Here is a 15,282-nt window from a genome sequence, read left to right on the forward strand (position 1 = left end):
ATCTTTTGACTAGAGCTTGAGTCATCGACATCGTTGAATCTTGCTGACAGTGCTAGATTCACTTATTATAGCAAAGTGGTACACGAGGAGGAACATTAGTTCTTGACAACTGTGGTCTCGATAAGATGGTGCTGATTGATGATGCACTTGATTTGGGGCCTTCAAAATGATATGCAAAGGGTCTTAATTCCAGCGAAAATTCAGAGGGTTGTTTCTTGCTTTCATGAGCTTATACTGTGACGATAATATAGGATGCCATAAAGGATAATTGGTCTTTAAGGTTTCACTAGAAGGACCCTCTGTTGCCTATAGTTGCCTTGACCTGAAAAAGGCACTAATTTTGAAGAATTGACATCTAGCTGATAATCAGCTATAAAATTTAGGGAATCTTTGGATGGAGCCTTCTCGACATAGATATGCTCTGCCACTAATCCTGTTCCAAAAGGAATAACCATAAATTGTTAAGATTGAATGAACTTTTAGGTGAAGATCAGCACTAAAGTGGCTAGATTCTGGCAGATGTTTGAAGATGCTGGAAAGTGATTATCCATAATGTCGAGGCAATTGCATGTTATGGATGTTTTCATCAACAAGTGCATGGGTCTTTCGTACAATGTCTTTGAAGGCTTTATCAAGAACCAAATATGCCAATCACGGGCTCCAATATAATGTATGATAAGCATGCCTTGATAAGTACAATGATTCGGTATTAGGAAGAAAGAGGTCAATAGATATGATTATTGCCGTTGCTGCTCATATATGATGTGATATGTAATGCACATGACATGCTGTTTTACTTAGCTGCAATTTGCTGAGTTGCTGGGGATTGCTGGGGTCATCACTGGGTAATGTCCTTTATTCCTTTATCTGCAAATGCTACTTATATTATGATTTTAATTGATGAGATTTGAATTAGTATCTCCACTGATTAGATCATTTTAAGATGATCCTGCATTACTATTTAGTGATTGTTTATGTCTAATAAAATCGACTTTTCATAAAACAGGGTGAGGATGTAGTTGCTGGAATCAGAACTCCACAGGATTTGGATGTTATGAAGCAGTGCATGCCAGAAGCCTACAAAGAGCTTGTTGAGAATTGTAGCATTCTAGAGCGCCATTATAAAGATATGATGGTTAGATCCTTTATTTCACAGATCTCTCAGATAGCATGTGCATATACGTACATGCATGAACACATAAAAGCATACATTTACAAATACATACATTAATAGATACATAGAGACACAAATATTTTCTTAATTCTAGACTATACTGCATACCAGAGGGCCATTACAAAGATGTGGAAAGTTAGATTCTTAATTTCATGGCCCTATCAAATATATGTGTCTCTGAGCATGGTCTCCCATGCGCATGCATATGTGCATTTTTATATATGCATGCATGTTTGCGCCTGAGCATGTGTGCAAGTGTACATTCTTGCTAGCATATTTTTGCATGTGCATGCCTGTCTATGTTGTGTCTTCTAATTGTTGAGTTTTCATTCTTGATGTCCAGTTATCTGTTTTTCCTAGTATAAGTCATATGGAACTCTTCTCTTATTTTTTGAGCTCATGTTGTCATTAATCTACTGAAAAAGTAATGGTACATTAGACTCAGGGGAGATTTTATATTTTCTGAATTGCAAACCAACTGAAATTTCTCCTATAATACAGGATATTGAATTTACAGTACAGGAAAATAGGCTTTGGATGCTGCAGTGTAGATCAGGAAAGCGCACGGGCAAAGGTGCTGTCAAGATTGCAGTAGACATGGTTAAAGAAGGCCTTGTTGATACTCATTCTGCTATAAAGAAGGTGGAACCAGGGCATCTGGACCAACTTCTGCATCCACAGGTAGATTTTCAAAAGGAAGAATATAAGTGCATTTTGATTCATGTGGGGTGAATGATGGTTGAGGCTTTTGGTTAGCTTAATGAGTTAAGGTGAAGTGCGTCTTTGTGACATAAATTGATGGATTTCTGGATTTCCTAAATACACCAAGTCAGTACTAAAGCATGTTGACTTGTTGAGTAAACCATATATACACTGCTTAACATGATGTATTGTGGATATTCATGCATTTGTGTATAGCCTTCTTACATGGATATCCTTCTTATTTGGAGCATTGAAACCAAGGTCTACGAAACTATTCCGAACCGCCCGGTTCGGGGCGTCTCGGGCCGTATCGGCGGCGGATTGAGACGGTTCCACCATTGAAACCGAGATGCCTCTTGCCGTCACTAGAGGGGGATAAGGGAAGAAAAAAGAGAAAAAGATAGAGAGAGAGTGAGGAAGGGAGGGAGAGGGAGAGGAAGAAAAAGAGGCTGGCCGGCGGAGGCGGAGGCCGGGGAGACGCAGAGGCCAGGCCCCTTTTATTTTTGTCTTTTTTAAATTGAAGTCGGCAAACCAATTATCGACTTTACTTAATTTATTTTATTAAAAAAAAAGTGAAATCGGCAATGGATTGCCGACTTCAACTTAAAAAATGCAAAAATAAAAGGGGCCCCCTCCGGGCCTCGGAGGCGGAGCCCCGCCTCCGCGTCTTCCGGCCTCCGCCTCCTCTGTGTGGAGGCTTCCCGCTCGGCCCCGGCCGGCCTCTCTCTTCCTTCCTCTTCCTCTCCCTCCCTCCCCCGCTCTTTCTCTCTCTTTTTCTCTCTCATTCTCTCTCTCGCTCGTCTCTTGTACGGTGTCAGTACAGGCCCGTCACGATGCGGGCCCATACCGACTCCTCCCGCCAGGCAACTGGTACGGTTCCCGGTATTGGTTCCGCCATCCTTGATTGAAACAATAAATGTACATACACACATACACGTATACCATATGGTAATGTAAATTATCATGCATTAAGGCATTGACTACTTGGGCACTAAAGGATTTTGATATCCCATTAAATTTTTATTTTTGACAGGTTTTTACTTCATTAATTTTTATTAATTATGATAGAAGAAGAGACATGTAGCCTATAATGTGGTTACAACTGAAGATCTTATCTTGCCACAATGTCTGAAAATGCAGGGATGGTTGTTTTCGTCTATCTGCATGCATGCATGAGAGTTTCCTTGGAAATCACTTATACTAGCACAGTCACATGTTCTTGTATATAATGCTGATACTCTCATCATTTCTTATTTAGTTTGACGACCCATCTGCATACAAAGATAGAGTGATTGCTACAGGCTTGCCTGCATCACCGGGGGCTGCAGTTGGCCAAGTTGTATTCACTGCTGACGATGCTGAAGCATGGCATGCCCAAGGGAAGACTGTTATTTTGGTAAGTCAGTTTCCCATGTCGCAATAGATACACAATGAAAGATGTGTTGCCTTTTTATGTAACTCTAGGGCTGGTTTTTATTGACTTTGCACTACAGGTTTGATCTTTTATATGCTCTTATTGATGGTTATGAGGGTGTATGCTGTCAATTGTTTTGATATGCATAAGTACCTAATAGAAATGCCACATCAAAAGTTTCTTGTCGTTGATGAATAAAAGTCACACTTTAGCTGAAATTACTATCTGTGTATTGGGCATACTATAATAAGCTACGAATTAAATTCTTTCTTACTACAATTTTCTGATATGTTTCATGGTTGTTGCACTCTATGGTTATCAACATGACTAGTATGCCACAATGGCCCAACTATTACAACTATTACAATGGCTCAACTTTTATTATATGCAAAAGGTAATAGAATGTGTAATTTGGGATTATCAACTTGAGCATCACATTCTTTGTTTATACTTCTTCCTTCATCCTTGCCAAGCTTCTTGTGCCCTGTTTTTTTTTTTTTTGCTATCATGTGTTGCATAATCGACTTACGATTAAACTGGTATAGATATAGCATCTTGTATTTTCCTTGAGGTCAGGGTTGTTTTCCACTTTTAAAACTATATGGTATGAAATTTTGAGATAGTATTTGAACATTGATTTAACTATTTATCGGACCAAGCATTCTTGATTAAATGATTTACTTCATTTTTAATATATGTCTGTAGGATTGATGACTCTCCCACTCTGCCTTGGTTTATTTTCTGTGTTGTCATTAGTATGATGAGTCTTGTATCAATCATGACTTCACCCCCATGACTTCCCCAATTTTTGGGAATTGATCAAAGTATTTTGCGAATGTTCACTTTTTGGCTACTGAAAACCTGCTTCCTTATTGCCTTCCAAGTGGTTGCTTATGCTATATATTTGAACTACTTATTCCATACAAGATCTGCGGAACCGTCCCAAACTGCCCGGTTTGGGACATCTCGGGCCGGATCGGCACGGACCGGGACGGTTCCAACATTGAAACCCAGACGTCGTCACTGGAGGGGGAGAAGGAAAAGAAAAAAGAGAAAGAGAGAGAGAGATAGGAAGGGAGGGAGAGGGAGAGGGAGGAAGAGAGGCCGGCCAGCCTCTCTCTTCCTTCCTCTCCCTCTCCCTCCTCTGCTCTCTCTCTTTTCCTCTCCTGTTCTCCCTCTCCACTGTCTCGGTACGAGCCAAGCATGGCATGGCGCAGGCACGACACGACGCGAGCCCACACCGACTCGTCTTGCCAAACAACCGGTATAGTGTCCGGTACCGGTCCCGCCGATGTTGATTCCATGGGTTCACTATTCCCCCACTTAAGTTCTTTCTGCTGCTTCTAATATTAATACCCCTCTTGTCAATCCCCTCATCCCTATTGCCTGCCAAACATTTTTGCTACCTTATCCTGGCCCTTCTACCCCACTTCCTGTCATACCATATTATCATCATATGTGCAAAATTCAAGTTCCTAATTATTATGAATTCCTTCTCCTCTGTGTATGCTTAGGCATTTCATGTATCCATTTATTCTTATCAAGAGCCTTGATCCCATTCCGTTGTGGCGTCGCATCCATAATATTTACACTAAAAAAACCAGGGCCTTCAATTTATTTTGGGGGCCTTGTTTTTCTTGATTTGAATTTCCCGAGGATCTTGTCAACTGCAAACAGTTCTGATGGCTTGATTAAGCATTATGTATATTTGCTTTCTGCTTCACTAAAATATGCCATTGACTATAGTCAGATAGTTTATGTATTGGGGTCAAGATGACCATTGTGCATCTTCATTCTTGCTACCTCAGTTTTTGGTCGCCTTAGAATTAGTTGCATGCAGTGAGCTCAGAGATAGAAGTAGACTTGGATTTAGAATTAGCAGTGGTGGTCCTAAAAGATGACGGAAAATGAGGCAAGAGGGCCTAGAGAAAATCTGTGTAAATAACCTTTGTACTTAAAACTTAGTCCTCATAGAGCTAATCTGATGGTTTTTCTCTGCTATGTTTATCTCTAGACTCAAACAATGCAAAAGTTCCAATCAGTGGTTGGTCAGTTAAACTGGAATACAATGAATATATGATGAACACTGCAAAAGTTAGTTGCAGGATTCGATAGTTTGGAAGAATTTTGGAGCTAGAGCAATAGCAAAATTGCACTTCTGAAGCAAGTTTAATACCCAAAGTAGGTGACTCCTAAACTAAAATTTGGCCATTTCATCATATAGGTTTCTGAATATTGCCATTCTTATGATATTATCTTTGAATTCAGCATCCTTTAAGTTTTAATGTTGTCTTTAGTGTACCTTCAATTAGTCTTTAGTGTGCCTTCTATTGGTCTAGACAAGCTCACAAATGGGGGGTGGTCATTCCCCTACCCTAACATCTATGTTACCTAGGGACTCGTCCAACTTCTAAAATCCCTGTTGGATACGTATTTGAATCACATGTGCATTGGACAATCGGATACTTATCATTTTTTTAACTATAGCTTTTAGAATTAGTAAGGATTTGGACTCTTCCATTAGTGAGTTTGATGCACTATAATAGTGCTAAAAGTGAGCTTTTGTTCATTTTGGAAATTGGTTAAAATGTTGGAATTAAGATAACTTTGAGAAATATCTCCTTTTTTTTTCAAAAATCCTTTAGGTAATCAGGAAGTTTAGATAAGAAACATGCATATTTGAAGACCTTAATAAATAATAACTGTTTTATGCAATATTAGATATACAATTTTTAGTTTACATTATTTTTTCTTTGTAGTTCTGTATCTCCTCTTTTTCCTTATGCCGAGTCAGACTTGCGGAAAGGTGTCCAGATCTGATTCTTATATCCATGCAACATTGCCTAATGTCTCTCCCAAGAACCACCTAGGATTCAATCTCAAGCCTTTTGTACAATCATGTGACTTTCCAACAAGTTACCTTGCATGCTCATCATGATGATGGTTTAACAACCCAAGACTTCACCCAAAAAAGTTATCCGGAACATGTTATTGAGGTTCTTTGTTCCTATATAAGTACCTAAGATTTTTTCGGCAAATAACCGATGTGGGAGTAAATACACATTTGCACGAGTACTCACATACTTCCTTCGTTTAAGACCTAGCATCCTCACCAAGCTAAGGATCCAAATTTATTCAAATTCAATCACAAGTACCACAAATTCAATCTAGACCTGTGCTGCAATGTCCCTTGTCCACGTGGGCTATGGACCGGGTTTGTTCTGATATCATTTATAGCAACCCAGAACCAAAAGTTCTAGCCATAAGGTGTTATTTAGATTTCTTGTTTTGTATAAGTACTCAAGATCTTCTCGGCAAATAACCGATGTGGGACTAAACACATGCCTGCATGAGTCATCACTTATGGTCTCTTCACTGACATTGCCCATGTGGCATCACTATCCTACTCTAGAAGATGAAGCAATTGTAGCTTGTGGTGATGCTAACATAACAGCTCATCTAAGGTAGCATCATGAGCAGCATGCTCGTCCTGTGATTTTGCTGAAAAAGAGAAGTATCATCATGAACATTATTTAGGATTGATGGGTCACATGCGCCTTCACTACTTTGTGGGACTTGAGGCGCTTTCTTTCTCAGTTGTAGTTACTATAATAAAAACTACTTTTTCATTGAATCATGTGATAACACTAACATACGCATTGTTAAAGTCCACTAGCTGGTGGATGGTCTCTTCTAGGTCCTACTTACTGTTATAGCTCTTGGATGGTCTACCTTACCCAACCACATTGAGCTTTCATATTTTCCATAATGTTTATGAGGTGCACTTTCTTTTTGGTCATCCTATTGATAGTAATACATTATAGTTTTGAGTACCGGTTTCAGTGTATTGGTACCCAACTGCTACACCCTGTACAGAGTGCCAATACAGAAAATCTCTTGATGCCAACACTTGGTGTAGGAGGCATATTAGGTATTGTTTCTCTACCAATACAATATAGTATGTTCGATATGGATCACTATAGTGAATGACATGATTTGATAAATGAATTGGCAAAGGAACCAAGAAAGAATACATTTATCATATTATCGAGCACAACCTCATAGATGTCTAACAACCGACCAATTTTATATATTACATGTGTAATTACATGTGTATAAGACTTGCATATCAGTTTTTCTGCATGTTAGGTGAGATTCTTTAGAGACTAAGCTATATGACATTTCTTACTGGACTTTTGGTTTTTAGAAATGTTTCGTAAACTAAAACTTATGGGCTTTAAATATTTGTGAAGTACCAGTATTTAAAAGTTGAAATTTTGACCCAACCCCAAAAATTTAGAGCTGGGAAATCAACTTTTTGTTCTTAAGGAATTTGATTTTGAGTCTTTGTATACTCAAATAGGGGGTTGTTCCTTATTTACATGTTAAATAAATGAAATTTATTTTCATTTACTTAATAATATTCATGTAAATACATTTGTATTTGGTATTAAGTTTGTCCACCTTTCCGTTAGTAATCTTCCTACTCTCTACTTGTCCCCACCTTCTAAATGGTGGAAACACCAACAAAAGAGGTTTAAAAAGCTTCCTGATTGGCACTGGTGGTTTGGAATCAGTTTTGGCCCATTCTGCCCTGACCCGGAATTGCCTGATTCATTCAAGTCAATGTGTATGCCTTTTAGCCTACTGGGAGCTTGTAGGCCAACATTTAAATTCTTGGACAAACTACAACAAGATTAGTTGTTACTCTTCCTTTACTTCTACCTAGTTATTCTAATGCTTTATTCTATCTTCTTTACTGAATAGACTTGCATCTTTTGATAATGATCCATATTACCTGAGACTTTTAGTTTCTCGTAAGCACGGTTATATACCTATGTCTTGATATCAATTTTTATGGGGTTGTAATGATGTTCATGGCACGTTACTTTTTTTAAGAAAGATGGGTTGACCAATTGTCCTCATTATTCTCTCATTTTTAAACACTGAACGGCATCTTGCATATGCGAAGGTGAGGACAGAGACTAGCCCAGAGGATGTCGGGGGCATGCATGCTGCTGTTGGAATTTTGACAGCAAGAGGTGGAATGACTTCTCATGCAGCTGTTGTGGCACGTGGATGGGGAAAATGTTGTGTATCTGGCTGCTCTGATATCCGAGTGAACGATGCAGACAAGGTAACCTTACTTAATTTTCTATGAGAACATGTATTGGCGAGTGTTTTGTACTTTTATATGAAGAAACAATTATAGGACCCTCGTTATGATTGAGGCCTCAACAGCAGTTTCCAGGGGACGAAAATTTTAGCATGGCAGTACATGTAAATAGCTGACTATTTTAGGTAGCTGTGAAGGCTCAACACCATTTATAATCACAATGAACATTTAAATTGTTATATTTATTTTTATTTGAGAGCCAATGGTCAGTTCATTACTGTTAGCTTTTTTCATATAGTTTTTATGGATTGGTTATATACAAATAGAAGAGAAATTATATCCCATATATTTGTCATATAATAATTCTTTATTGTTGGATCTATGCCATCTAGGTCTTTTTTGTTGGAGAGAGAGTGATCCATGAAGGTGACTGGCTATCAATGAATGGATCAACTGGAGAAGTAATCATGGGAAAACAGCCACTTTCTCCACCAGCTCTTAGTGGTGACTTGGGAACCTTTATGGCTTGGGTTGATGAAATAAGGCAACTTAAGGTTAGTACTAATATGGATTCCATTTAGAATTAGAAACAGTCTTTGTCTTATGGATCATAAAGAAAAGCTATGTTATGTCTGTTTTTCACCTAGTCTCTTCAGCTATCAAAATTCACCCATTCTAGTTATACATGTACTTGCTTGCCAACGGGGTTGCCCAGTTCAAGAAAGTGAAGGCTCCATGTATGATGAAGATTGGGCAACATTATTTCATGTCTTCTCTATACCCCAAGTGATCTTTTTTTATTATGACCATAATTCTTATGGGAAGTGATCATCATGCTAGGTCATGGCAAATGCAGACACACCAGCCGATGCGCTGACGGCAAGAAACAATGGTGCAGAAGGGATTGGACTCTGTAGGACAGAACACATGGTGAGTTGAACATTGTGTTTTACTTCTTGCTTTTGGACTGTCATGGAAAAACCTCAGTTTCAATAAAACCAGTCTCAGACAGAAGCAAAGAAAGTACTTTAACCATCTTATTAACCATAGGAACCTCTTAGGCAGTTTTGACGCAGTTCACTGTTCCGCATGAAAATGGCATTATTTCTGGGTCCGCTAGTGCATAGATGGGACAAAGCTAATAACATATATTGAAGTCATTTTCTAGTTTGTTATAACATAATACTTAAATTAATAGGGGAGCACTAAGCACTTCTAGTTTTAAAATCTTATTAATCTATGGCTACAAATTTTCTTTAATACGTGCATGGTGTCACAGTTCTTTGCTTCAGATGAAAGATTAAAGGCTGTGAGACAGATGATAATGGCAGGAAATCTTGAACAGAGGCAAAGAGCATTAGATCTCCTCTTGCCTTACCAGAGATCTGACTTTGAAGGCATATTTCGTGCTATGGATGGTAAGATGATTTACCTCAGACCAACAGTAAATCACACAATAACGGCTTAAGATCATCTTTGAGTGTTTTTTGACATATCATGCATAACATCTTTGCCCAGCGCATTTGGTATCTTCTGGGTTGATGGGAATAAAGAAAACGTTTGTATGTCATGGTCTGTTTTGGATCAGGCATCAGTTTGTAACTTTAACTAACAGGCATTGATATTTCTCTGTGATTATAACTAATCAAATGTGCAGTCCTCATCTCAAGTAAATATTGTAAAGGATCCCACTGTTCTTGTGAATAGATGTAAATCCTGTGTAAATTCCAGAATCTGCTGATAATGATGTTGGTGAAGGTTATGAAATAGATGGCAGTTCATTCATCCATCATATTTCCCCCTCAATTGTGCTGCTCTTCTTCCTTATATGGGGTTAAAATTTCATTTTGTCCACACATACATTCATGTTATGTGATCAACACTATCTCATTGTTGGTACAAGAGCTCCAGTGGAAACATTTACATCGTACTTGTCAATTTTTGAATTCAGGACTTCCTGTGACTATCAGATTATTAGATCCTCCACTCCATGAGTTTCTGCCAGAGGGTCACATTGAGGACATTGTGGGTCAACTGTCTTTGGACACTGGCATGACAGAAGAGGAAGTCCTTGCAAGAGTTGAAAAGCTCTCTGAAGTAAATCCCATGCTAGGTTTCCGTGGCTGCAGGTTGGTTCATTGCTTTGTTTGTAAATTAGTGCAATCTATGCATTGTTGCTGATTGTGATCTGGCCGTGAGTCTCTTTTGCTTTCTTTTGGTTGCATGTGTCTTTGATAGTTAAGTTTTTGCCATATCATTACGTGGATTTTCCTGATTCTTCTTCATAATTTTCTCCATATATATACTTATTATTCATTTATATTTCAAGCAAGGCTGCTCATGTCTTTGGTGATTTCTTTTTAACTTATCTTATCCTGGCTCCATTTCTCTAATATTTGCCCATTTGTATAGCTTGAATGATCACATGTAAGTTTTATTCTTCAATGTTTTCTTTATTTTCTCCACGAAATCTGTTTACCTTTAAATATATTTTATGTTACGTTCTTAGCATACTCTTGTGCTATTAGGCTTGGTATATCAAACCCAGAGTTAACCGAAATGCAAGCACGTGCTATCTTTGAAGCTGCTATTTCCATGAGCAATCGGGGTGTCAAAGTTCTTCCAGAGATAATGGTGCCTCTAGTTGGAACACCTCAGGCAAGCCCCTTCTCCTATTGTCTGTTGTTCGAAATGTTCTTTGAAGCAAGTCGTCATACATTTCCATCTAGTCATTCGATATACTTTTATTTCCACTTCTTTACAAGCTAGCATACTTTGTAATTCATAATTAAGAAAAAATGAAGAAAGAGAGGGCCATGCTACCTAATCTTTTTAGATAGTACATTAAAAAATGATCTGAATTTTCTGGTGTCTTGAGTCTTTTATGTTCTAGGAAATAATAACTGTCAAAATTAGAAACTGATTATCTCTTTTAGTTATAATGCACAATCTCTTATTTCTAAGATGTGCCTCCATTTTGCAAAACTCAGGTGTCTTCAATCATTTTAAAATTAAATAACTAGTTGTCAGTTTAATATCACCCTAGTTTAAAAAGATTGAGAAATTCCTTGTGAAGTAATAAAAATTTCTGAAGAGAGAGTTCATCATCGACTCCATGGAACCATTTTTAGCTTCATCAGTTTCTTGCCATTCAAAGTCACCTTATTCCATTTTTTTCCTAGCTTTTACTCTCATACCTATAAGCTCTTTCCATAGTCTCAAAACCATTTGCTGTTATAAGGTTATTAAAGAAATTTTAGTATCTTTCATGATTTTTCATTCAATAGGTCTTTGTTTCGTATTATTTTTCCACTGTTTATCAGACATAAAATCGTGTATTTTAAGATACTGCATGAGGTTTCTCATGGGATTGTGTTTTGTTGTATGCGAGGCACTTATTTTTCCAAGTTTCAATGATTACATTTTCTTATTGGTAGGAATTGGGACATCAAGTGAGTCTGATACAAAAAGTTGCTGATAAAGTCTTCTCTGATATGGGCACCTCATTAAGCTACAAGGTTGGGACTATGATTGAAGTTCCTAGGGCTGCCCTTGTTGCAGGCGAGGTCAATTATGACTAATAACTTTGTCTACTTTTGAGGCTAATCTGTATAATTTACAATAAAGATTTAGCTGGTTAGATACAAGCTTTCATTGAACCCTCTTCAAGTGGCATACATGAACTATAGAGGCCTTGCTGAAACAAAATCATTTTGGGATCACATATAATGTCTCGTCTTTTTCTGTTTCCTTGTTCCTCATTCTATTTCTAATTTGTCATTGGCAGATTGCAGAACACGCAGAGTTCTTTTCTTTTGGAACAAATGATCTTACTCAAATGACATTCGGTTACAGTAGAGATGATGTTGGGAAGTTTCTGCCTATCTACTTATCCAAGGGCATCCTCCAAAATGATCCCTTTGAGGTAAGAATACTGCAAGTATTTATTATAAAGTCCATATGCATAGGCTTCATAAAATCCACATTACTCTTTGTGTCTAGATAATTAGATTAAACTATCTTAATGTATTGGATACTGTGGTTTCTGTGAAGACTTAGAAATATAGGAGGCACTAAGCTATTGAGAACTGACATTTCATCTTGTACTACAATTCCCTGGCTGGCTTCTCTTGTTGCAATATAATTGGAAATTAGCTTCTGTAAATTTCAGCATATTCTTACAAAGTTTTGTTACTTGGGGATATTTTTTTTCTTTTTGAGAATAAGGGTTCTTTTTTTTTCAGTGGGTAAATTTGTGTCAAATCTGTTAAAATTTACAGAACAAGCTGGGCTGGTCTCAATCCAGTAGTTATCAAAACTTTGAAGGTTTCGAGATTGATATGGTTATATATTTGGAAATTTTAAAATCAGTAAAATCTCTTAGTTGCAGGGCCTTCACAAGGAAAGCTTAAATTCTACATTTAGCTTTTGTTTTGTTCTTATTTCAGTTTGCTGAACTGCAGCTTTGTTGCATTTAATCTTTGTAAGAGTGTTTAATCTTATCAAAATCATTATTTTATAACGCAAATCTGCAATGCACTCTATAATATCATGGAGGAACATTATCAAAAGAAAAAAAAGAAAAAAATTTAGACTCATGTTATTAATTAAGTTAAGACATGTTTTAAAAATTTGACATACTTATAACATTAATGGTTTCTCTGGTTTGCTTCATTTTTGCAATATTTCTGAACCCTTGGCCAACCCAAGACATCTTGTTTACCTTCAAAAATTTATGCTTGACATTCAATGTTCACGCAAATTAAGTCTTAATTTTCTATCCTGGAGTGCTTACGACACACTAGTTTATCTGTTTATGAAATTTCAGGTTCTTGATCAGAAAGGAGTGGGCCAGCTTGTTAAAATTGCCACAGAAAGAGGACGGAGAGCTAGGCCTGACTTAAAGGTAAGTGGCTTACAAGTGTGCATTGGATCTGTTTCAAACCATGAAATTGTGTGGGTCTACTGTTCTTTTATGAAAGAAAAAGAGTGGTTCTATGTGGATTCGAGTGTTTGGGTTGGTGAAACAGGTTGGCATATGTGGTGAACATGGTGGAGAGCCTTCTTCAGTTGCATTTTTTGCAGAAGTTGGACTGGACTATGTCTCATGCTCCCCATTCAGGTCTCTGATTTTTTTTCAATTTCAAATGGTTGCATTATTTATTCATCATAGTTTTAGGATGTCTATGTGTGAGCCTGCGAGTCATTCTATTTGAACTTGCAGGCTTAGGAGACAGTTTCTGAACCATTTGTGGAAATAGGCATCTTTAGCATTTCCTAGTAAAGAGATGGAGCAAACATGAGACATTGAGGCAGATGATATATGTGTATCAAACAATATTAAAGAAAAATAGACTGAAGAAAGATAAACAAAGACGAGAAGTTTTCAGTATTTCATTTTTGATTTTCATTCTTCCATTCAGTAGGAACTTGCACAGGGTAGGAAAATCATGAACTATGTCTTCGGTAATACAAAAATTGTGTGATTTGTGTCAGTTGATAGGTAAAAATAGATTGAAGAGATACATCTGTTCACCTTAGTGAGTACAAAGCAATTTTATCACTCTATTAGTTATAGTTGGAGCTAGGTCTAGCACAAAATTATGACATTCTTATAAAAAATTTCAACTTATTGTATTGTGATTATAAATTTAAGTTTTCTTCATACCGAGAGTACTGCAAATTGCAGCCATAAGCAAATCTTAGGAGTACCGCAAATCTCAGAGATGGAATAGCCCTTCTACATCTGCTTTTGGTAGTTATTCTTTAAATGTGTCTTAATTACTTTTATTTCTGAAACCAAGTCCTTTTTCTTCCTCCACCACCTTTTTTATTCAATAAAAAAAGTTATTTCAAATGTGCAAAATCAGGTAAATGATCATCAACATAAACCAATCATTTGATTACTTTATAATTCAATTCATTTAACTTTTTTTTTTCCTCAGGGTTCCAATTGCCAGGCTAGCGGCAGCTCAAGTGGCAGCTTAGAGAGACTCCAAGACGTGTACAGACAAACAAAACATCTGAAAAGTTGTGCAAGCACACAATATATGCTGCAAAAAACAGCAATAAGTGCTTCCCAATAACTAAATCCTAGTTGTGTTAATAAGAAACTTAGAGTTCAACCTAAGTAGAATGTAAATATGTTGTATAACATGTTAAACCAGTATAATAATAATGTTTTCTTTTTTGGTCATGCATGTGGAGATAATGTTGATTATGTTGTCATATAATCCCCTGGAATCTCATTATCTGCTTGTGTTGTGGAAATCAACTTATATTAGACAATGTTCGGGACCTTGGTATTAATGAATATGGTAGAGTGATGATTCAGGTTTTGCAGAGGTAGTTTTAGGTTGGTGTGTAAATTTCATACATGTTTCATTCTAGCTAGTTGAGTGATCAATGGGCCTTCCCAAATCAGTCTCAAAAAAGTTGGTACTTCATTTTTCATGATCAAAATTCATCATAAGTGATGGTTTTCTGGTGACACAGGTTGGTCCATCCCTGCATATCTTTCTCCCTGGTTTGACTACAATCATCTGTTTACATCTTATGGACAATGATCAATCTTGGCTAGTTCATGCTGACTTCTATGGGGAATGTATTAATCTTTTCTTCTTCTTTTTTCGATATTAGGAGAAGTAGGGAGGAGGATTAGGAATCTTCCTATCTTGGTACTTTTTTTAAAATGAATAGTAGTATGCATAGAAAAGGAAGCAAAGAGGAACAAAGAAAAGAAAAAGAGCAACATGCAGCAAGCTAAACAGAACAATGCACTTTTTCTCAGAGATTCCAAGTAGGCCTTAGTAGTCTTTCTTGAACACAAGACCCCTAATATAATGCTTTACATTACACTTTACAGATAGTTCATTT

General features: G+C 37.1%; 1 protein-coding gene across 3 annotated transcripts in view; it reads left to right on the plus strand.

Annotated features, from left to right (window-relative positions):
• The window catches only part of LOC103710937 (pyruvate, phosphate dikinase 2), a 31,533-nt gene extending 16,931 nt beyond the window's left edge, over positions 1–14,602 (plus strand). Inside the window, exons 8-21 of one of the 3 annotated variants that reach the window (XM_026806182.3) lie at positions 1,007–1,135; positions 1,676–1,855; positions 3,135–3,272; positions 8,263–8,427; positions 8,799–8,960; positions 9,247–9,336; positions 9,686–9,824; positions 10,358–10,535; positions 10,935–11,064; positions 11,844–11,972; positions 12,194–12,331; positions 13,235–13,312; positions 13,437–13,528; positions 14,352–14,602. In XM_026806182.3, coding sequence (XP_026661983.2) covers positions 1,007–1,135; positions 1,676–1,855; positions 3,135–3,272; positions 8,263–8,427; positions 8,799–8,960; positions 9,247–9,336; positions 9,686–9,824; positions 10,358–10,535; positions 10,935–11,064; positions 11,844–11,972; positions 12,194–12,331; positions 13,235–13,312; positions 13,437–13,528; positions 14,352–14,394 — 1,791 coding nt within the window. In that variant the 3' untranslated portion in view covers positions 14,395–14,602. The remainder of the gene's footprint in view (positions 1–1,006; positions 1,136–1,675; positions 1,856–3,134; positions 3,273–8,262; positions 8,428–8,798; positions 8,961–9,246; positions 9,337–9,685; positions 9,825–10,357; positions 10,536–10,934; positions 11,065–11,843; positions 11,973–12,193; positions 12,332–13,234; positions 13,313–13,436; positions 13,529–14,351) is intronic. The other 2 variants (XM_088715234.1, XM_088715235.1) reach the window with 2 other exon arrangements.
• The last annotated feature ends 680 nt before the right edge of the window (positions 14,603–15,282 follow it).

This window comes from Phoenix dactylifera, chromosome 2 (genome assembly GCF_051530095.1).
Source record: "Phoenix dactylifera cultivar Ajwa chromosome 2, Ajwa_hap1_PhDact_Kaust_v1.1, whole genome shotgun sequence".
NCBI classification, from domain to species: domain Eukaryota; kingdom Viridiplantae; phylum Streptophyta; class Magnoliopsida; order Arecales; family Arecaceae; genus Phoenix; species Phoenix dactylifera.